At 37.6% G+C, this 24278-nt stretch overlaps 1 protein-coding gene across 7 annotated transcripts in view; it reads left to right on the forward strand.

The window, feature by feature from the left end:
- Positions 1-24278, forward strand: part of Spata6 (spermatogenesis associated 6) — a 129329-nt gene that overhangs the window by 22784 nt on the left and 82267 nt on the right. For all 7 annotated transcript variants that reach the window (XM_074080192.1, XM_074080189.1, XM_074080190.1 and 4 more), the window contains exons 4-5: positions 23101-23142; positions 24150-24274. In XM_074080192.1, the coding sequence (XP_073936293.1) occupies positions 23101-23142; positions 24150-24274 (167 nt within the window). The remainder of the gene's footprint in view (positions 1-23100; positions 23143-24149; positions 24275-24278) is intronic.

Genomic DNA, 24278 nt, shown 5'->3' on the forward strand with positions numbered 1-24278 from the left:
CTTTCTTTGTCATGTGGCATATATTTCTATCATTTATGTCAGGTTGACTGATAATGTTTAAGTCTTTCTCCTTCATGTTCTGATTTTATTTTATTTTTTGGTTGGGGAGGTTTGATTGTTTTATCAATTACTAAGAGACATTTATTTAAATTTGTAACTATTATTATTAAGTTCTTTGTTTCTCCTTTCATTTATACCAGGTTTTGTGTCATGTAATATGCTGGTTATCAATTTATTGCCCCCAGTACTAAATTCAGTCTTGCTTATTCTGTAAAAATTAATTCCGGTCCTTTAAATATTTCTCTTAGCTGTGGCCACTAGAGGGCCCTGAGGAAATACTGCAGAGGAAAGGATTTTGCTTCCTGGCACTGGAGCTCACTTGACTTTCTGCATCACCAGGCATTTGAAGCCCTGGGAGCTTCTCCAGTGCCCAGCTATTGCAGTCTGTGAGAACCGTCACAGCTTCCCACAGCCATACCCATGGGTGGTTTGTAGTAATGTGCTTCTATGAAATACCTCCCTGTGAATCAGCTCCCCGGCACTCTAGAAAGAAGACTGCTGCAAGTTTGAGAAGGCAGGTTTGCAGTAAGTTCTACTGGCATGGCACTAGAGAGGCTTTTCTTTCAATGGGCCAGGGCAGTGCCCCCTCCAACAAGGTCTGGATGTAAGCACTGGGATGCTTTTCCTTGGGTGTTTTGTCTGAGCCCTTGGAGTAGTGGCTGCTCATTAAATTTGTATAGTTTCTCTCTTCTAATTGACCCAGACTCATTTCTTTTGATACTTCATTTTAATTGCTTATATACTTATAATATATCTTCCTGAATCTTAGCTTCATTTATGCTAGCAAATTTGCAGTAGTTTCAGACTTCATATCTTTGCATTATACATACATACATATGTATAACCAGGGTTGAACTCAGGGCTTTGCACTGTTGAGCTTGCTAGGTTGGCACTCTACTACTTGAGCTATTCCTCCAGCCAAAAAGGATTTTATTTTCAGTACAGAGGTTTGAACTCAAAGTCTCACGCTTGCTAAACAGGCACTGTACCACCTAGCCATGCCCCCAACTCTATTCTTAAGAATAAGTAAATGGTCTGTGTTCTATACTTTTAAAGTTTTGGGATCTAGTCAGAGTAGGAAGGGGAATGTAATTGTTCTTTGCTTAGCCTACACAAGTTTTCCAGTTCCGAGAACCATAAAGCTCTCTAAGGAAAGGAGAGAGAAGGGTGATGGATGCTGTAGAGGCAGCTCATAGATTTCCCTGCAGTAAAACTCCATAGTGCTAAGCTTTTAAGCTTAAATAGAGAGAGAGAACAGAAATTATAGAAATAGCCCATTTAAACAAAAAGTAAAATTGAACACAAAGAAGTAATGAAGCTTGGCTTCTGCCAATGGAAGCAAAGAGGAGCATTTTGAGTAAGGGAAGTTGCTGAACTAATGTGAATCATTAGTTCACATTAGTTCCTTTTTTCTCTCTTTCTTTATAAGTTTGTTGTGTCAGGCATATCTTATAGTAATAAAGAATTGACTAACACAGGTGTGTTCCTAATATTTCTGCCAAAACAAAAGGTATAAAAAGTATAGCACTTAGGCAAAAAAGAGATGAAGCATCTTCCTGTTTTTCTATCACTGATCTACTCTTTATTTTTGATTTTTCTGCCTCATTAGAATGACAATTTTGTAAGAACAGTTACTTTTCTTCTTTTGTTTACTGCTATAGCTGAACTTGGCACATGCAGTAGACCTTTATTATTTGTGGGTCTGTGGTTCTGAGGAGACTGTCACTAAGGAAAAACCACAAATGCTCACTGAGTGTTATTCCCATAACTCCACTTCACTTCTGCTAAAAGCATGCTGCCTTTCAACAGATCTAAAATGTTCACTGAAATTAAGCACTTCACCTGCCCTTTTGGCTTGGAAGGATTACCATAACTTTTACCTTGTTTTCTGGGCATTATTTGCTTTCTGGGGGCCAGATTTTCACTAAATTAATGGGAGGGAAACACTAAGTAGATGACACAATGATTTAAACACAACTTATGTTAATGTGGGACTGACTGAGAGCTTCTCTGCATCAATTTTGCTATGTAATGACTGCATTGGAATTAAAAAAATTGTTTTTACAGTTTCTATTTATTTACCATTCCTGGTCAAAATTGCATGTTAAACATGTGGCAATAAAGTGGGCTTACTGTACTAGATATTTGATATTCAAGGAGCTCAATAAAACATAAATGCATCAAACAACTGCCTCTCATTACTCTTTTTATGACTATTGGAATTATCCTATTGAGAGATACTTGTTTGTGGTATTATAATCTTTTCTTCCTTTCTTTTTTTTTTTTTTTTTTTTGGTGACACTGGAGTTTGAACTCAGGACCTCATGCTTGCTAGACAGGCACTGTACCACTTCAGCTACTCCATCGGCCCTATAATCATTTGATTAGAAATTTTGTATTTGAGAATTTGTAACAGAATAGCTATTCTGGAATCATTCCCTTCAACACTTGAATAAAGAGAAATATGGTTTTTGTTTATATTGCAGTAGATTGCTAGGTGTCCCACTGGGTTCTCTTGCCTATGGGGAAAAGTAGTAGTTGAATTAGTCCCCACTTCTCAGCTCCTAGGAATTCATGCTTGCCTGGTGTCTGGGATATTTAAAGTGCTTTCAGGTGAGGATTTGAAAACGCCAAATAAATCCTTCAAAGTCAAGGAATGAGAGTATTCCTGACTTAATCCCCAGGAGAGTTTGTAGGACTCAGGATTCATATTTTAAATCCATAAATGCATTTCAACCAATTTAACTTTATATTTAAGGCATGTAAATAGGCATTTAGATGAAATTACTATAGTAATTTTTCTTGCTGGTACAGAGGGTTAACAATACTCTGACACTTTGTTTTGAGGTAGTCACTGTAGGTTTTTGATTTACTATATGTGACTAGTATTTCTGGGATATTATAGTTGTTTAATTTGTAACTCACATGAAAAGTAAATGTGTAAATGAAAATTTTTTACAGAGAAAGGAGGAAAGCTGTCCTTAGTTATAAGATAAAGGGCAGCTGTAAAATGAGATTAATTATACTGTGGCGCTAGTACAATGTGGTTTACATGAACTTACTATTCCAGCAACGTTAGTTCTTTATAGAGGTTTTCCTTTAATTTAAGGTCTTTCTCCCTGACATACGTTTTACTGTGGTAAAATATACCCAATATAAAATTTACCATGTTAATCATTGTAATGTGCAGTTCAGTGGTATTAATTTCATTTATAATGTTGTGCAACAATCACCACCATGCATTTCTGTAACTCTCATCTTGGGAACTGTAAATCTATAGTCATTAAACAATAACCTTATATCCCCTCCCCAGCCCCTGGCAACCACCATTCCACTTTCTGTCTCTGATTCTGATGACATATCTCATATCAGTGGCATCATACAGTATTTGTTGTTTTTTGACTGGCTTACTTCATGTAGCACAGTGTCCTCAAGGTTCATGTAGCATATGTCAGACTTCCTTCCTTTTTAGGGATGAATAATATTCCATAGTATGGTCATAGTACATTTTGCCTATCTGTTGATGGGGACTCAGGTTGCTTCCACCTTACAGGTACCATGGATAATGTTGCTATGTACAAAGGTGTACAAATACCTGAGTTTCTAATTTTGGTTCTTTTGTGCATATTCCTAGAAGTATAATTGTTGGATCACATGGAAATTCTATTTTATATATATATATTTTTTTGCAGCTTGGCATAGTGGTAAATACATGTAATCTCAGCCACACAGGAGGCCAAGGTTGGAGGATCAGTGTCAAGGTTGGCCCCGGGTACAAAAAATAGGAGACCCTATCTGAAAAATAACTGAAAGCAAAATGGACTGGGGGTGTGGTAGATCACCTGCCTAACCTAGTGCCAGGCCCTGAGTTCAAACCTCACTACTACCAAAAAAAAAATATATGTATATATTTTGAGTAATTGCCATACTGTTTTCCTTAATAACTATGCCATTTTCCATTCCCGCCAACTGCACAAGGTCCTGCCTTCATTATCACTTGATGTTATCATTGTTTTTGTTTTTGTAGCACCCACTAGTTCTGCAATTAGGAATTCCAAGAACATGATGGAGGGAACTGGCAAGGGCCTTTGTGCTACATCATTCTAAGGGGAAAGGAGATGGGAAAGAGAAAATGAGAAAGAGAAAGCTGAATTTGCCTATCTTTAATTTCCTCTCTCCCTCCCTCCTTCCCTTCCTTCTTTCCTTTTTCTTTCTTTTCAGATGGGTCTTGTTTTGTTGCTCAGGTTGGCCTCGAATTCCTGGGCTCAAGCAACTCTCACTCCCAAGTTGCTAGGACTGTAGGCCTACACCACCATTGCCCAGTTCCAAGCCTGCTTTTATAATAAATCCATGGCATTAATCCATTCATGAGAGCAGGGCCATCATGACTGATCACCACTTATTAAGTCCCATTTCCCAGCACAGTTGGGAGTGCTTCTCCTCTTCCTCTTTTTTAGTTATTTATTTATTTGGTGGTACTGGGGTTTGAACTCAGGGCCTCACACTTATTAAGTAGGCACTTTACCACTTGAGCCACACTACCAGCCCTTGCTTCTTCTTCTTTTTTTTTTGCAGCCCTGGGGTGTGAACTCAAGGCTTGCTGCTTGCTGGGCCATTGCTCTACCACTTGAGTTATGCCCCGAGCCTTTTTTGCTTTAGCTATTTTTTGAATAGGGTCTTGCATTTATGCCAGGCTGGCCTGGACTATGATCCTCCTATTTGTACTTGCCACATAACTGAGATGACAGGCATGAATCACTCTGCCTAGCTTTTATTGGTCGAGAAGGGGTCTCACTGTTTGCCTGCACTGGCTGCTCCTCTAGAGCTCTACCTCCCAAGTAGCAAGGATTATGGACATAGCCATCATGTCCATCCTCATTGGGGAAATTCTGATACATGAATTTTGGGGGAAATATCATTCTGTCCCTGAGTCCCCAAATTCATGACTTTCTCACAATTTAAGATATATTCATTCCATCCCATAGTCTTAAAAGTCTTCATTTGTTTCAGCATTTACTTATAAGTTCAAGGCAAAGAGTCTTATCAGGTATGGGTAAGATTCAAGGGATGATTCATCCTGAGGCAAATTCCTCTCCAACTGTGAGTCTTTAAAATTGAGTTATGTGCTTCTAAAATACAGTAGTGGGACAGGCATAAAATAGACATTCTTATTTCAAAAGGAAGAACAAAGCAAGAAGAAAGGAGTAACTGCCATATAACTTTGCTGACACTGTCCGCCCAGCAGCTCAAGTCAGAAGAGAATCTTGTGCCTTCAGCTTGCCCAGGCTAGAGTGGCACACTGGAGGCCCTGCAGTTTTTGTGGGGCTGCCTCATTCTCATGACTGTACTAGGCATGGCTATAGTAGGGATTCTGGGGAAACTCATCCTGCATTTCTGCTTTTTCTGCTTTGCATTGCCTAATGATGCTTGTGTCAGTGGCTCTGCCCTTGCCACAAATCTGTGTCTCTACCTCCTGTATGTCTATGACATCTTTTAAAATAGAGGTGCAAGAAGCCATGGCCCCCCCACTCTTGTATCCTATGAGCCTACAGAGATAGCACCACATGGATGCCACCAGCACTTAACACTTACGCCCTCCCAAGTGTTGCATGATTTATACTTGGTCTTGTTGGAGCCATCCGCTAGGGTAGGCAAAGAGCACTGTGTCAGGGTGCAGGAAGCAGAGTCCCAAACTGGTCTTGGACAGCAAGCCCACTGAGGGCACCCTGGACCCATCCCCTAAACTATGCTTCTTGACTCTGGGCTTGTGATGAAGGGACAACTTCAGAGATCTTCAAAATGCTTTTGAGGTCATTCTCTCAGTTTCCTGATGTGTAGCACCATTTCCTTCTAACCATACTAATATCTTTAGCAAAGAGTTACTTGGTCAATGCCTTGATACTCTCCCAAAAGATGCCTTTTCACTCATTTTTGTTTTGTTTTGTTTGAGGGGATAGGGGGCAGGGACTCAATATGTAGCCCAGGTTGGCCACTATAATCAATCCCTAAGATTTAGGCTCTTCACATAGCTGTTATATTCCAGTCCCTCACTAGAATTACCCTTAATGCTCTATTTTTATTTATTTATTTATTTATTTATTTATTTATTATTCATATATGCATACAATGCTTGGGTCATTTCTCCCCCCTGCCCCATCCCCTCCCTTACCCCTCCACCCTGCCCCCTCCTCACCCCACCCCCTCCCTCCTCCCTCACCTCGACCCCTCCCTCCTCCCTCACCCCCTCACTACCCCGCAGAAACTATTTTGCCCTTACCTCTAATTTTGTTGAAGAGAGAGTATAAGCAATAATAGGAAGGAACAAGGGTTTTTGCTAGTAGAGATAAGAATAGCTATACAGGGAGTTGACTAGCATTGATTTCCTGTGCATGTGTGTTACCTTCTAGGTTAATTCTTCTCGAACTAACCTTTTCTCTAGTTCCTGGTCCCCTTCTCCTATTGGCCTCAGTTGCTTTTAAGGTATCTGCTTTAGTTTCGCTGCATTGAGGGCAACAAATGCTAGCTAAGTTTTTAGGTGTCTTACCTATCCTCACACCTCCCTTGTGTGCTCTCGCTTTTATCATGTGCTCATAGTCCAATCCCCTTGTTGTGATCTAATGTCTGCATATTAGGGAGAACCTATGATTTTTGGTCTTTTGGCCCAGGCTAACCTCACTCAGAATGATGTTCTCCAATTCCATCCATTTACCAGCGAATGATAACATTTCGTTCTTCTTCATGGCTGCATAAAATTCCATTGTGTATAGATACCACATTTTCTTGATCCATTTGTCAGTTATGGGGCCTCTTGGCTGTTTCCATAACTTGGCTATTGTGAATAGTGCTGCAATAAACACGGGTGTGCAGGTACCTCTGGAGTAACCTGAGTCACAGTATTTTGAGTATATCCCCAAGAATGGTATTGCTGGATCAAATGGTAGATCAATGTTAGCTTTTTAAGTAGCCTCCAAATTTTTTTCCAGAGTGGTTGTACTAGTTTACATTCCCACTAGCAGTGTAAGAGGGTTCCTATTTCCCCACATCCTCGCCAACACCTGTTGTTCGTGGTGTTGCTAATGATGGCTATTCTAACGGGTGACGTGGAATCTTAGTGTGGTTTTAATTTGCATTTCCTTATTGCTAGAGATGGTGAGCATTTTTTCATGTGTTTTCTGGCCATTTGAATTTCTTCTTTTGAGAAAGTTCTGTTCAGTTCACTTGCCCATTTCTTTATTGGTTCATTAGTTTTGGGAGAATTTAGTTTTTTAAGTTCCCTATATATTCTGGTTATCAGTCCTTTGTCTGATGTGTAGCTGGCAAATATTTTCTCCCACTCTGTGGGTGTTCTCTTCAGTTTAGATACCATTTCTTTTGATGAACAGAAGCTTTTAAGTTTTATGAAGTCCCATTTATCTATGCTATCTCTTAGTTGCTGTGCTGCTGGGGTTCCATTGAGAAAGTTCTTACCTATACCTACTAACTCCAGAGTATTTCCTACTCTTTCCTGTATCAACTTTAGGGTTTGTGGTCTGATATGAAGATCCTCGATCCATTTTGAGTTAATATTGGTATAGGGTGGTATACATGGATCTAGTTTCAGTTTTTTGCACACTGCTAACCAGTTTTCCCAGCAGTTTTTATTGAAGAGGCTGCTTTTTCTCCATCTTATATTTTAGCGCCTTTGTCAAAGACAAGTTGGTTATAGTTGTGTGGCTTCATATATGGGTCCTCTGTTCTGTTTCACTGGTCTTCATGTCTGTTTTTATGCCAGTATCATGCTGTTTTTATTGTTATTGCTTTGTAATATAGTTTGAAGTCAGGTATCGTGATACCTCCAGCATTGTTCTTTTGACTGAGTATTGCCTTGGCTGTTTGTGGCCTCTTGTGTTTCCATATAAATTTCACAGTAGATTTTTCAATCTCTTTAATGAATGTCATTGGAATTTTGATGGGAATTGCATTAAACATGTAGATTACTTTTGGGAGTATCGACATTTTTACTATGTTGATTCTACCAATCCATGAGCATGGGAGATCTCTCCACTTTCTATAGTCTTCCTCAGTCTCTTTCTTCAGAAGTTTATAGTTTTCCTTGTAAAGGTCGTTCACATCTTTTGTTAGGTTTATACCTAGGTATTTGATTTTGTTTGAGGCTATTGTAAATGGAATTGTTTTCATACATTCTTTTTCAGTTTGTTCATTATTAATGTATAGAAATGCTAATGATTTTTCTGTGTTGACTTTATATCCTGCTACCTTGCTGTAGCTATTGATGGTATCTAGGAGCTACTGAGTAGAGTTTTTTGGGTCTTTAAGGTATAGGATCATGTCATCTGCAAATAGAGATATTTTGACAGTTTCTTTACCTATTTGTATTCCTATTATTCCTTCTTCTTGCCTAATTGCTCTGGCTAGGAATTCTAGTACTATGTTGAATAGGAGTGGAGATAGTGGGCATCCGTGTCTGGTTCCTGATTTTAGAGGGAATGGTTTCAGTTTTTCTCTGTTAAGTATAATGCTGGCTGTAGGTTTGTCATATATAGCTTTTATAATTTTGAGGTACTTTCCTTCTATTCCTAGTTTTCTTAGAGCTTTTATCATGAAATGGTGTTGGATCTTATCAAAGGCTTTTTCTGCATCTATTGAGATGAACAAGTGGTTTTTGTCTTTGCTTCTGTTAATGTGGTTTATTATGTTTATTGATTTTCATATGTGGAACCACCCCTGTATTCCTGGGATGAAGCCTACTTGGTCGTGGTGAATAATCTTTTTGATGTGTTGTTGAATTTGGTTTGCCATTATTTTGTTGAGGATTTTTGCATCAATGTTCATTAAGGAGATTGGCCTGTAGTTCTCCCTTTTGGAGGTGTCTTTGCCTGGTTTTGGGATAAGTGTGATACTGGCTTCATAAAATGTGTTAGTCAGTTTTCCTTCCCTTTCTATTTCGTGGAACAGTTTAAGGAGGGTTGGTATCAGTTCTTCTTTAAAGGTGTGATAGAATTCAGCAGAGAATCCATCAGGTCCTGGACTTTTCTTTTTGGGAAGACTCTTGATTGCTGCTTCAATTTCATTTTGTGTTATAGGTCTATTCAGGTGATTAATTTCCTCTTGGTTCAGTTTTGGATGATTATATGTTTCTAGAAATCTGTCCATTTCTTTTAGATTTTCAAATTTATTTGAATATAGGTTCTCAAAGTAATCTCTGATGATTTCCTGGACTTCCATGGTGTTTGTTGTTATCTCCCCGTTTGCATTCCTGATTCTACTAATTTGAGTTTTTTCCTCTCCTCATTTTAGTCAGGTTTGCCAGGGGTCTGTCAATCTTGTTTATTTTTTCAAAGAACCACCTTTTTGTTGCATTAATTTTTATATGGTTTTTTTGGTCTCTATTTCATTGATTTCAGCTCCTATTTTTATTATTTCTCTCCTTCTATTTGTTTTGGGATTTGCTTGCTCTTGTTTTTCTAGGAGTTTGAGATGTATCATTAGGTCATTGATTTGGGATCTTTCAGTCTTTTTAATATATGCACTCATGGCTATAAACTTTCCTCTCAGTACGGCCTTTGCTGTGTCCCATAGGTTCCGGTAGGTTGTGTTTTCATTTTCATTGACTTCCAGGAGCTTTTTAATTTCCTCTTTTATTTCATCAATGACCCATTGTTCATTAAGTAATGAGTTATTCAGTTTCCAGCTGTTTGCATGTTTTTTTGTCTTTACTTTTGTTGTTGAGTTCTAGTTTTATTGCATTGCAATCAGATAGTATGCATGGTATAATTTCTATTTTCTTATATTTGCTGAGGCTTGCTTTGTGCCCTAGGATATGATCTATTTTGGAGAAGGTTCCATGGGCTGCTGAGAAGAATGTATATGGTGTAGAAGTTGGATGAAATGTTCTGTAGACATCAAGGAGGTCCATTTGATCTATTGTATATTTTAGATCTTGAATTTCTTTATTGATTTTTTGTTTGGAAGACCTATCTATTGATAATAATGGGGTGTTAAAGTCTCCCACAACCACTGTGTTGGAGTTAATATATGCTTTTAGGTCTTTCAGGGTATGTTTGATGAAATTGGGTGCGTTGACATTGGGTTCATATAGGTTGATAATTATTATTTCCTTTTGGTCTATTTCCCCTTTTATTAGTATGGAATGCCCTTCTTTATCTCGTTTGATCAATGTAGGTTTGAAGTCTACTTTGTCAGAGATAAGTATTGCTACTCCTGCCTGTTTCAGGGGCCATTGGCTTGGTAAATCTTCTTCCAGCCTTTCATCCTAAGCCTATGCTTATTTCTGTCAGTGAGATGGGTCTTCTGTAAGCAACAAATTTCTGGATCTTGCTTTTTAATCCATTTCGTCAAACGGTGCCTTTTGATGGGTGAATTAAGTCCATTAACATTAAGCGTTAGTATTGATAGGTATGTGGTGATTCCTGTCATTTAGTTGTCTTAGTTGTTTGAAGGTTTGATTGTGTGTACTGAAGTTGAGGTTACAGTCTACTTTCTTGCTTTTTTCTTTTCCTGTAGTTTGGTCCTGCCTGTCTTTTCATGGTTATGTTGGGTTTCACTTTCTGTGTGCAGAGTCCCTTGAAGAATCTTTTGTTGTGGTGGCTTTGTGTTTATATTGTTTTAGTTTCTGCTTATCATGGAAGACTTTTATTGCTCCATCTGTTTTTAAAGATAGTTTTGCTGGGTAGAGTATCCTGGGGTTAAAGTTTTTTTCATTCAGTGCCTGGAAGATTTCACTCCACACTCACTTGCTTTTAATGTTTCTGTTGAGAAGTCTGCTGTGATTCTGTTTGTTCTGTTCTGGTATATTGGCCTTCCATTTTGTTTTCCAATTCTGTTTCATTCTTTTTTCTGAGGTTTTCCATATCTTGGGTCGTTTCCTGTTTAATGTTGTCTATTTTTGTCCTGAGTTCATTTATGTCTTTATTAATTGTGTTCTCTTTTTCACTTTGTTGTTTATACAGTGCTTCTATGGTTTCCTTTATTTCTTCTTTTGCTTTTTCAAATTCTCTATTTTTGTTGTCTTGGAATTTCTTCAGTGTCTCCTGTACATTTTGGTTGACCATATACAGTATCATCTCTATACAATTCTCATTTAGTACCTGTAGTATGTTTTCTTTTAGATTATTCTTGTGAGCTTCATTGGGTTCTTTGGCATGGTTTAACTTCATTTTGTTGGAGTCTTGATCTGAGTATCTGTTTTCTTCATTCCCCTCTGGTTCCTGTACTAATTTTTTTGCTGTGGGGAAACTGGTTTCCCTGTTTTTTCTGTCTTCCCTTCATTGCCCTTGGTGTTGTTATTGTCCCTGTACTGTGTGCAATTAAGTATTTTCTGGCTTGTAATAATAGCACTAATGATATTTAGAATGGAAGGATGAGAGGGGATGGAAAGCAAAGAAGTTAAAGGAAAAGGGAAAAACAAATAACCAAGTAGAAAAAAAACAAAACAAAGAAACAAACAAAAAAGTTTCAAAGACATAAACAGGGAGAGACAGTGTACTAATCAACTATAAGCTGAAAAAGCATTAGAGAAAGAGAGAGGATTGAAAATAAAAAATAAAAAGAATAAAGATAAGAATAAAAATAAGAAATAAGTAAATGAAAGAAAAAATATATATATATACATTCTGAGTGAGGTTAGCCTGGCTCAAAAAACCAAAAATCATATGTTCTCCCTCATATGTGGACATTAGATCAAGGGCAAACACAACAAGGGGATTGGACTTTGAGCACATGATAAAAGCGAGAGCACACAAGGGAGGGGTGAGGATAGGTAAGACACCTAAAAAACTAGCTAGCATTTGTTGCCCTTAACGCAGAGAAACTAAAGCAGATACCTTAAAGCAACTGAGGCCAATAGGAAAAGGGGAACAGGTACTAGAGAAAAGGTTAGATCAAAAAGAATTAACCTAGAAGGTAACACCCATTCACAGGAAATCAATGTGAGTCAATGCCCTGTATAGCTATCCTTATCTCAACCAGCAAAAACCCTTGTTCCTTCCTATTATTGCTTATACTCTCTCTACAACAAAATTAGAAATAAGGGCAAAATAGTTTCTGCTGGGTATTGAGGGGGCGGGAGAGGGAGGGGGCGGAGTGGGTGGTAAGGGAGGGGGTGGGGGCAGGGGGGAGAAATGAACCAAGCCTTGTATGCACATATGAATAATAAAAGAAAAATGAAAAAAAAATAAAATAAAATAAAAAAATCAAAAATCAAGTCAGTAAATAAAAAATAAATAAAATAAAAATAAAAATAAATCTCCAAGTTCAAATGCAATGAAGTTTAGGTCTTAATAATTTTGGTGTTCGTCCCTCAGCCTCCAATCCTGGAGATGGTACCTCAGATGTTGTTCTGTAGTTGTCTCATGAAAGGGGAAAAGTAAAATAGAAGAAAACTGCACAAAACAAAACAAGAAAAAAAAAACCCACAAAGTGTCCCAAGTTCAAATGCAATACAGTTTCAGTAAGTTTTTCAGCATGCAGGTGTAGTTGGTTTGTTGTCTCATCAAAGGTAGGGAGAGAGAAAAAAAAGAGTCTGGAGACAGTTCTGTGAATGACTATCTGTGGCTGTGGCTTGTCTGTCTGCTGCTGTCAGCCTGCTGTTGCTGGAGGCTTTATTTATGCAGATCTCTGAGGTGAGCTCAGCACTCACTTGGCCCCTCAGGCTTTGTTTACTCAGAGTTCTCCTGTGCGCAAGCCTCTGCTACAAGCTTTCCCCTTTCCAAGCACACTGGGGGAGGTGACACTGCACCTGCTTTCCCAGGCCTGTGTGTTTATTTACAGTTCACGTGGGAAGTGGGTCTTCCCCCCTCTCCTGTGGAGTTTTCCTCCCTCCGCCACTTTTACAAGTGTTCGCACTCCTGATTGCTGGGTGTGTGCTTGCTGCTCCTGCCTGCTGGCGTGTTTGTTTACAGCTCATGTGGGAAGTGGGTGTTCCCCCCTCCTCCTGTGGAGTTTTCTTCCCTCTGCCACTTTTACAAGCTTTCTCACTCCTGGTTGCTGGGTGTGTGCCGCCACTCCCACCCTCTCCAGCCAGACCCGGCTTGTTTATTTACAGTTCTGGAAGGGATTTCCCTCCCCCTTCCTTGGTGCTCAGGGTGCCCTACCCTCTTTGCAATGTGTCTTTATTGTTCTTATTGCCTATTACTCAGTTTCTCTTTTTTTCCCTGGGTGGGGGTCGGTCTGTCCAGGGGGCTATGCTGATCTGGCCCAGGGTTGTCTGTGGGAGTACCGTGTACCACTTAGGTCACTTTGTGGTCTGTGTCCCCCAAGCCATCTGGGCGCGGCCATCTGGCAGCCGCCTGGGGACCCTCCTGGTTTCTCCATTCAATGTGAAGTGGAGATGCTCTGCGCAGGCTGGAGGTGTGGAGGGGTCAAAGTTTTGTCTCTTCTTGGTGGCCTTGCCTGCAAGGTGTGTCTCCAGCATCTCTCCAAGATTTCACTTTTGGAGGCACGCTTTCTTCTTCCTCCCTCTAGCCACCATCTTCTGCACCCTTAATGCTCTATTCATGGCATAGAAGCTTTTTCTAGCCTGCTCCTCCAAATTTTTCTGGCCTCAGTACATTACACAGTCCCAAAGATGCTTCCATGTCTTCAGGTAGCTGGTATAGCAACAGCCCCTTTCTTGGTACCAGTTTTTCTATTTTAATCCGTTTTCTTCTTCTAAAATAATACTTGAGCCTGGGTAGTTTATAGTGAGTAGAAACTTATTTGGCACATGGAAATCCAAGAGCATGGTGGCAGCATCTCGGAAGGACTTAGGCTGTCATCCCATAGTGGGAGATGGAAGGGCAAGAAAAGGCGAGAGTAAGTGAGCGAGAAAGGGCTAAACTCACTCTTACAACAAATCTGTGTTCCTTCTGCTCCATGAATACCTTAAATTTCTTTTAGCAAATGATAGGTACACTTATTTTCCTTTTTTCACTATAAATTATCAGCAGTAATACATGGCAATTTTAAATACCTAATATTTTGATAGGTTATAATTTTACTATATTTTGCTAACATTTTTGACCACTTTCATCATAGTATATTTTTTTCTCTTGCTCATCATTATTGTTCTTATTTTGGTTGTATTGAGGTCTAAATTCAGGGCCTTGTGCTTCCTAGGCAAGAGTTCTGCCACTTGAACCACACCTCTAAACACTTTGTTTTTAGTTATTTTGGGGGTAGGTTCTCATACTTTTGCACAGGTCAGACGGGACCATGATTCTCCTATTTATGCCTCCCACAAGTAGGGATCATGACACTCAGTTGGGTTTATTGACTGAGATGGAGTCATTCTAATTTTTTGCCTGGTATGGCCTTGAACCACTTAGTCTCCCATTCTTTGCCTGTGGACTAGCTGGGATTACAGGCATGAGTCACCATACTCAGCTCATTATTAATTTTTTAAAATAAGAACATGGTATAAGATTTTATCCAGACTATTTTCTTTGCTTATTTTTAAATTAAATTTAAAATTAAATTCAGATTTTTGGAAGGAAGTGCTATTCTAGATAACTTTTTAACATCAATGAACTTTATATTGTGTTCAAAGTATGTTGCCTTTGCTACGTTCTACTTTTGTTAGTCCATTTTCCTATATTTTTCTTTATTTTTGTTCTGCTCAATTTTTATTGCATTCTCTCTAGTTTTTCCTAGTTTTGTCACTCCTATCCTGCACAAGAGCCATAGGTAGTCAGTTTCTTTTTTTTTTCTTTGTTGTTTCCTTGTCTTTTGTGTGTTGTGTGTGTGTGTGTGTGTGTGTGTGTGTGTGTGTGTTAGGGTCTCCTTATGTACTCAGGCTAGCCTCAAATTCGTAATTCTCCTGAATTAGTATCCCAAGTGCTAGGATTACAGGTATCTCAGAACACCTGGCCAATTTCTTTAGTTCTTAAGGGCTTCCAGATGACTTTACCTACTTAGGAATTTACTGTAAATCTTTGAACTCACCTGATGCTGGAATGGGCGGACACCTTCCTACTTGTGATTGATTTTCTCAAATTGATCTGTGCTTTCTAGGGAGTACATACTGGCTATTTAGGTGTTCTCTTCTGTGTTATTCAACCTTCTCACTGTAACAAATACCAAAATAACTACTTATGAAGAGAAAATGTTTACTTTGGCTTACATTTTTGGAGGTTCCAGGCTATGATCAGTTGGCCCTGTTGTTTTGGATTCTGTGGCAAGGCAGCACATCATGGCAGCAGGTAGAGTAGAACAGCTCACCTAGTCAGGGAGCAAAAGAAAGGAAGAAGGCAATACTTCTAGTAGTGCTGCTTTGGGAAAAGTCTTGTGAGACATGAGTATTTGAGGAACATTTCAGATCCAAAGTGTAACATCTTTCTGGGTCCTTTATGTACTCCCTTAGTTCCATCTTGTTTCTTCCTATATAGACACTGGTAACCCGCATATCTTGAAGTTATTAGTGGTTTGTCCCCATTTGCTTTAGTTTGGATTTGTGAGGATATTTTGCCACCTTGTTTAGCTATAAATACTGTCTTCAGGTTTTGTGTTTGCTGTATATGTAATTGCTGTGTATGTTTTTATTGGAGGATTCTATGGAGAGACTTGAAAGTTCTGTTGCTGGTGTCTTCTGCCTTTCATAGTAGAGGATATCTTCAAATTATTGGTCATCTGTTCGTATTTAGGAGTGGGGGACTAAAATGCTTTAGGAAGTTATGTGCTAGAGGTGCATGGCACCCCCTATACAAAGACTGTTGAGGATTCCTCCCTTGTGGGGAGCAGAGTAGGAAAAACACAGTTGAAGGCATAAGCACAGTAGTACTCAATATTCTGCAGGCTGAGATTTGGCACAGGCACAGCCCCAGAAGAAAGTGAGAAAGAGAGATGCAGCTCAGCTGCTTTTCCTAAGTTGTTTATATTTAGAGAAGCAGAAACACAGGTTCCTCTTGTTACATTGTGATGCCCCTCCCCAAGAACAATTGCTCCACCTTCTTGTTTACCACTGGAGATAAAAGACTCACTGAAGGAGGACTTGAGGCTTTTGAATGGGGGAGGCTTTTTCATGGGGGGGTTTGGCTGAAATTGCTGGAGGGAGATTGCTGAAGGGGAAAAATAAATGGCTGAGGAATGATTGCTGAGGGGAAGATTGCTGAAAGGAGGATTGCTGAAGGGAAAAGAATTGCTGCAAGGATAAGAATTGCTGAAGGAGAATTGCTAACAGGGAATTGCCCAAGGGGAATTGCTAAAGAGGGGTTGATAGAATTGATTGGCAGCTTGTGAGGGAATGGCCACTGTTGATTGTCTCCAAGTCTGAAGGCTGAGACTTTAAGAAAGCTAAAGAGAGAACATGTGTCAGTGCAAGTCTGATGGGACAGTACAAGTCTGAGGGCAAAGACACATTATGCTAAAGAAAAGCTAAGAGAAAAACATGGGACAGAGGGTGCCTAAGGAAAGAGACTTTAAAGAATAGAAAAGAAGACTTTTAGAAGCAAGGTTTTAAAGAATTGTAAAGGAGTAAGTAAGGCCTTAAAGACAGAGAAAAGAATCAGAGTAAAGAGAAGAGATTAATAGAGATAAGAAGCAATGAGGCTGTTGTGCGTCTCCACCAGAGTGCCCAACACAGCTGGCCCCAACTTTCTGCATGTCTGTCTGTCTACCTTTGTCCTTTCTGCATCTCCTGTCACCCAAAGTTAGACCCAATTAGATTCAGTAGTAACAGGAGCAAGAAAAAACTTTCTTGACTTCTTTTTTGGAGATTGCAAATGAAAACTTTTTTTATAGAGTGATTTCTCTGGGCCATTTTTTTTTTGGAAAGACTTATGATTTCACTGTCTTTTTTTTCCACTTGGGCTGGTTATAATCAGTAGAAACGTCATTTATATTTTTCTCCTAGAGGCAGTTAAGTTTGCCACTGTTTTTAGAACAGTAAAAATCTTAATGTATCCAGACTTCTACCTGTTTTCATATATACCAATGCCATCCTGCTCTTTCCCTCTCAGGAACTTGTTTTTTTGTCTCTTATTTTCCTTTCCTTACCACTATGGAGAATATACTTGTAGTTGCCTGCTTTGGTATAGGGAAATGCAGTTTCCTGGCAGTGTAAATGGGAAAGGGGGGGCGTGGTTTCATTGCTTTTTAAGCTTTCAACTACTTCTCTAGTTTGTAGAGAAGTATTAATCTGGAGATAATTAGTACCCCTATTACTAAGTGTGTAGGATTACTTGGGATAAAATGGTCTGCTTCTCAACTTTCCTATCTATTACTTTAAGATTCTTCAGATATTTTATTTACTACTTTTCAAATTGTTTCACTCAGATTTTTGTCATTGGGAATTGTTTGTGTATGTATATGTACCTCTAATCTTTTTATCCTTATTTTAGCAACAGTTTAGAAGGGAGTGCAAGTTAATACATACATTTAACCTACGATTTCAACTGTGATTGTTCATCTATAAATTTTCATTAAAAGTTCATTATAGAATGAAACCTGAATAAGTATTTAGTTCATTCAAATGCCACAATGTAAGCCCCTGTGTAATCACAACTTACATCAAGAAGTAGAGCATTACTAGAACTTTAAAAAGCCTCCCTCGCCTGCCTCCCAATCTCTACTTCTTCCCCACTCCACAAAAAATTTCCATCTGAATGAATAATTTTATAGTCTACTTTGACCTATTTCCAGCACTAAATAAATGAAATGATTCTTTCTGCATTCTTTAGTGCATGTGTTTTTGCTCAGCACTTTGTTTTGAGAAGTTCATCTGTATTGGAACTGTCATTTATTCACCTTTATGCTGTATGGTATTTCATTGTCTGACTATATTCAAATTTATTATGTTTTTTTTTTCTGGACATCAGCGGGTATTTTTGCTATTTGTAATTTTCATTTTTGTGAATGATGTTGCTGTGAGCATTTGTTACCCAAAAGTATGTGTTCCTATTTGGATGTACATAGAAGTGAAAGTGCTGGGTCTTAGTATAAACATGAGTAGATAATGTCAAACAGTGTTCCAGTGTTGCATTACTTATGTATACTCTTACTAACATTGATAGAAGTACCTGTTTTCCACATCCTTGTCAACACCTGGCATTGCCAGAATTTTAAATTTTAATCATTAAAATGGGTGTCTAGTTGCTTTCTTTTACATTTCCTTAAAAAGAAATGAGATAAACTACCTGTTTTTATCCTTCTGGACTTTTCATTTTAGTTGCTCCCCCCCACCTTTTTTTTAAATTGGGAAGTTTGTTCCCTTCTTCCTAATTTATGGAAGTTCTCTACATTTTCTAGATGCAAATCTTTTGCCAGTTATGTGTTGCAAGTATCTTTTCCCATTCTATGGCTTGCCTTTTTAATCCATTAGTGGTTCTTGTTCTTTTGATGAACAGGTTATTTTTAAATATGGTCTGACTTAATAATGTAGTTTTTATTATTAATCTCTTTTTGCTCAGTGCTTTTTGGTCATGTTTAAGAACTCTTTTCTTACCTGACCTTATGAAGATATTATTCTATGTTATCTTCTAGAAATACTTCTTTTCCTTTTACATTTTGATTTATAATCTACCTTAGTATTATTTTTATGTATTGTTATTTATGTATAAAATAAATAAAATCCCCATTTTATTCATATGTATAACTATGAAGACTTTTATTTGTTGGAAAACTTTTATTTCAATCATTTGTAGTGTTTACTTCATCATAAATTAAGTTCCTTTATACATTTGGTGTTTTCTAGATTTTGTTCTGTGTCAGGGGTCTAATTGCCCTTCCTTGCATAAACATTATCCTCTCTCAGTGGCTTATGTTCTGATAGCTGGTAGTTTCAACTTTCTTTTTGAAGAAAGATCTTACAGTACAGTGCATTATATTATATTCATCAATAGATGGTTACTTCAATTTTTTCATTCTCTAACATTTTCTTTCCCTCTCCCTAGTCTTCTCAGACAAACTCACTAATACAATTTTTTTCTGTCACTATATATATGTGTTATATATGTATGTGTGTATGTTTGTGTGTATGTATATATGTATATATGATTGTACATTTATCTATAGATACATTTAACTTACAGGTCTTAACTTCCACATATGAGAGGAAACATGTGACCTTTGACTTTTTGAGCCTGGCTTAACTTGGCTTAACATGAAGTTTTCTGGTTCCATCTATTTACTTACATATATTAAGCCACATTTGTATATTGATGGATTTGATTTGGTAATACTTTGTTTAGGTATTTTTCATTCCTGTTCATGAAATAGATTGCCATTTTCATTTAAGGTCTTTGTAAGGTTTCTTTGTAAGTTTTCTCTGGACTCTAAAAACAAAGCAGGAAGTGTTCTTTGTTGAAAGAGTATGCACAAATTGTAATTAGTATTTTTTTCCTTAAAAGTTTGAAAGAATCCACCAGTGAAGTCATCTGGCTTAATGTGTTCTTTGTTGTAAGGTTTTAGCTAAGGGAGTATGTGTGTGTATGTGTATCTCACATATGTATATTATGTGTGTATATATGTATATATACATATGTATATTAACACACACATATATGCAAAGATTTGCTTTTTTCTGTATTTTAAAAATAGTTTTAAATATGCTTTGTAGAAATTTGATTTTTTCACAGTTCCCTATTTTGCAGTTAATATAAACTATCACATTCTTTCACCTGTAGACATTGATATCTAAAACATAGTACATAGGACTTTATCACACTTAAAAATGAGCAATTTCTTAATATCAATTATACCATCAAATCACATTTTACCAATTGTCCTATAATTATTTAATAATTTTTTTAGAATTGATATGCATTTGGTTTAAAGATTGCTTCCTTTTTTATAGTATAAACAAATCATGTCCTTGCATTTTGTATCTTTGTCCATGTTCTTATTTTCTATCTTTCTGTGTCCCTGTATTTTACATGTATGTCTTATGGGTATCATGTATATAGAGTTTTTTAAAAATATCCAATCTGTATCTTTTAATTGGACCATTTAGACTCTTTCTTAAATGCATGATAAAATTGTAGATCTGGGAAACAGATTGTCGGTAAATAAGGGCTAGGGATGGGTAGAGGAGGGGTTAAGAATGGTCACGAAGGGCAGCCAGGGCATCATGTGGCGATGGAACCATTCTGAGTCTCAGCTGTAGTGATGGTTAAAGGAACCCATACATCTGATAGAATGGTGTAGAACTAAATATACACATATATGCTCATAAAGAAGTACAGTAAAGCTGGAGAAACCTGAATAAAATCAGTGGATTGCTTCCGGGTGATAGTCATTATGATATATTATACTATACTTTCACAAGATGCTACCATTGGGGGAAACTAGATAAATGATATTCAGAATACCTCTTAAAATTGCATGTAAATCTAAATTATTTTGAAATAAACTGGTTTTTTTTTTGTCTTTGCTTTTCAGCTTTGAAAATTTATTGTCATATCCTAAAGCATCATAGCAATTCTTCATATGTGTTATAATTTGTATTTGATCTATAGCTTTTCTTTTTTATTCTTTCTTAGAATTTCTATCTCTCTGCTTATATTATACTTCTGTTCTTATGCGTCGTCTACTTCTCCCATTAGACCTCTTTGTATTTTATAGGTTTAAAAATTCTTCATTTAACCCTTCCAACATTCCTGCTATATCTGAGTAGTTCTGATGCTTAGTCTTTTCAGCCTGTGTTCTTTGCCTTTTGGCATGCCATGCCTTATTTGTCAAACGCCAGGCAAGATGCACTAAGATACACAGGTAAACAGGTCTTTTGTACTGTAGTGGTAATGTGAGGAGAGGGCAGTGTTCTGTCTTCCTATGATTTGATCTCACAGCCTAAGACTGTGACCTTCACCAGGGTTTTCCAGCCTCCCTCCCCTACATTCATTAGGACAGGATGGCTGGAGGGAGTTGCAGTATTTCATTTCTCCCATGTGGAAAACTAGAGGAAGCTGTATTTGCGTATTTTCCTTCCCTTGTGTAGAAACCTAGAGATGGCTGGAATTAGTTATTTCCTTTCTTCTAGTAGGTTAGGCTTTGATATGGTCCCAGCAGTTGGGCTGTAGTAAAATGATTTTTCCTGAGAGGGTAGTCCTTTTAAGAAGTGCAGAATGCTCTGGCATACTTTAAATGCTTCCCTTTCCCTGTAAGTTTGAGGAACATTTTCTTCAATATACACAGTGATGAGGACCTGTTAGAGTCTCAGAGGTAAAACTCAAGAAATATGAGCTACCCCCATGACTGGGTCCTTCTGAAACTTGTTTCTCTCAGACTTGTCCAAACTAAGCCTCCAGAAATTTGTCAACTTTAGTTTAGGCTTTCCCACCCTGGCATTGATTCCAATAGAGGTTTCTGTTCTATCTCTCTAATTTGGGACAGTAGTTTGTCCTGTGACCTCACTTTTCTGATGTATCTAAGAAGAGCTGTGGATCCAGCTTTTTATTTGTGTGGATGGAGTAGACTTCTATGCTTCTTACATGCCAGACTGGAAGTTATTTTGAGCATGTTATAAGTCCCTGTCATAAGTATCATAAATAGCACATTCTCTGAAGGTATAATACTGAGTTTTCTGAATCTTCTGGATCTGCTTTAATTTCCTGCCATTTCATAGTTTGGGCTTCAATTCCTAGGTGCCTATCTATTTTTAGTTTACCCTTTACTCTTAGGGTTTGTTTTCAATGAAGCAAACCAATAGCCAGCCACCTTATTAGTCCATTGATCCTTATTTCCACATTTCTATTCCCTCTCTTTCCAAGACCACAATTTTCATTTTTCTACTTCATGGCATATCAAAAGTTATTCTCAACTTTTCAGCTGTGCTGCTTCTATAAGAATTGCCCAGATACGAATAGGGAAAATCAGCCTCAAAGGCCAGGTCCATCTCTCTGGATTTCCTTTTTGTACTGAGTTTGGGATTTGTAATTTTTTTATGTTTTGTCAGGTCTCCCATGCCTTCCAGAAGTTTTTTTTAGTTTTTTATGTTTGCCAATCAATTTTAGCAGGAGATTTGTTTGTGAACTGCCTCATCTCCCAAATTACCATGCTATGTTGTAGTTAGGGCGTTCGTATGTGTTGTTCCTTTTGCTTGGAAAACTCTACTTTCCTAGCCTTCTAACTGTCCATTTACAGTGCTTATTCATGCTGTAGACAGGCTAAGAACACTTCCTCAGAGAAGCCTTCACTGACTCCCTGACTGGATTAGGTATTGTTCTCACACCATGTCAGCACCTTCTACCATGCCTTGATGATACTTGTGGTCTATAAATATACAGCCTTTTCTGTTTTTATTTTATTTACTTTTTGTATTCTTAATGGAATTCAAGACTCTTAAGAAAAACAAGACCAATGCTGGGTGTAGTGGCTCATGTCTATAATCCCAGCTACTTGGGAGGCAGGATCACAAATTGGAGACTAGACCAGGAAAAAAGTTAGCAAGACCTTATCCTAGGGAACAAACTGGGCATGGTGGTACATGCCTGTAATCCCAGCTAGAAGGGAGACATTGATTGGAGGATCATGGTAGGAGGGCTTTGTGGACAAAAAGTACAAGACTATCTGAAAAAAAAATTAAGGGAAAAAGGACTGGGTGCATAGGCTCAAGTGGTAGAGTTCTTTTCTAGCTAGCATGTGATCTTGAGTTCAAACTCAGTACCACCACAAAAGAAAAAAGGAACATATCTTGCTGGGTGTGGTGGTACATGTTTGTAATTCCCTTGCCCTGGAGACTGAGGCGGGAATATGACAAGTTTGAGGCCAGCCTGTGCTACATACATAGTGAGTTCCAGCACAGCCTGGGCTATATCGCAAGACCCCATCTCAAACAAACAAATAAAAATATAAGCAAAAGGGCCACATCTGTTTTTTCTGATTATGGCCCCCAATTTATAAAATAAAGATTGTATTTAGTACAATATTTAGGTGTTTTAGTACTCATTACTCTGATTAAGAAATAGACATAACATATCTAAATAAATATGTACAGTCTACTAAAATAAAAAACATACATGTTACCTACCCATGGACTTCTTTTACTTTTAAAGTATCTCATTGTTATTTACTAACTTGTCTACTTAAGGAGTTTTTTTTTTTAACTTTCAGATGATACAGCAGTGTTTGAATTGATACAGCTGGTCCCACCAGGTACTGAATTATGTGTTGGTGAGGTAATTGACCTGGAAATCATTACAATGAAATGGTTTTCAGACATCTAATGTTTTCCTCCTTTTCCAGAATTAGGAAAATGTTGGGTCTTTGTTATTGGTTTGCCTGTGTAAGATATCAGTAGATCAAAACAATATATACTGAAAGACTGACATAAATGGCGCTTGAACAAATTCTTCTAAAATTAAGTAAATGGAGAGTGGAAGATAACCTATTATCATCTTATTTGTGATAGACATAAAAATTGATTTTTTAATTTTTGAGATTTTTCTAAAACTATATTTTTATTCATAAAGTATTAATAACCTGTTTTGTGAATTGACTTATTGGGAATGGAGGACAATAGAACCTTACTTATATGGTGAACATTACAGATCCCTTTAGGGGGGCAGACCATTAAATTATAGAAGACAGTTTTATTTCCAACAATGATTTCTGTGATTGCCAACAAAATCTGTCTTATTTTATGTGACAAATACCTGTATTTATTAAATTCTAGCAATCTGAAAATTTTAAATAATTAATTCAGGTAGCCACAAATTCTAGAAACTATCTCAGTTATTTTTATCATATAATCCCATATGTTGTAGTGGCAGATAGAAAAAATTAGAGGTAGGAGAAATTGTAGAGATGGGAGTTAAGTTTTAGATGTAAATATCTATAGTTTTCCAAAAACATCTACATTTTTAAAAGGACATCTTTTTCTAGGAACTTGTAGGTACCCACTGAGTTTATATGAATATCTCCATTTTCCAAGAGGAGGGTGGAGGCAGAAAATGGCTAATATGTTGTATATTTCTGAAAATGAATATGAATTAATATATTTAATGTATCTTTATTTTACTTTTCCTTTCATAGAAAATAAACATGGCCCTGAAGCAGGTATTCAATAAGGATCAGGCAATATATAGATATTATGCTGGATGATTTTGCTTCTAAATAGAATATCTTGTTATAATTTGAATCATAGGATATCTTTCTTACAGTGGGTGAAACACTGTCTACATATGATGAAAATACACGAGATTTCATGTTCCCGGGTCCAAACCAAATTTCTGGACACCATGATTCAAACCGCCAGGTTACCATGAGGAGGATTTCTGGCCTTAGAGTAA

Source organism: Castor canadensis, chromosome 7, assembly GCF_047511655.1.
Source record: "Castor canadensis chromosome 7, mCasCan1.hap1v2, whole genome shotgun sequence".
Lineage (NCBI taxonomy): Eukaryota > Metazoa > Chordata > Mammalia > Rodentia > Castoridae > Castor > Castor canadensis.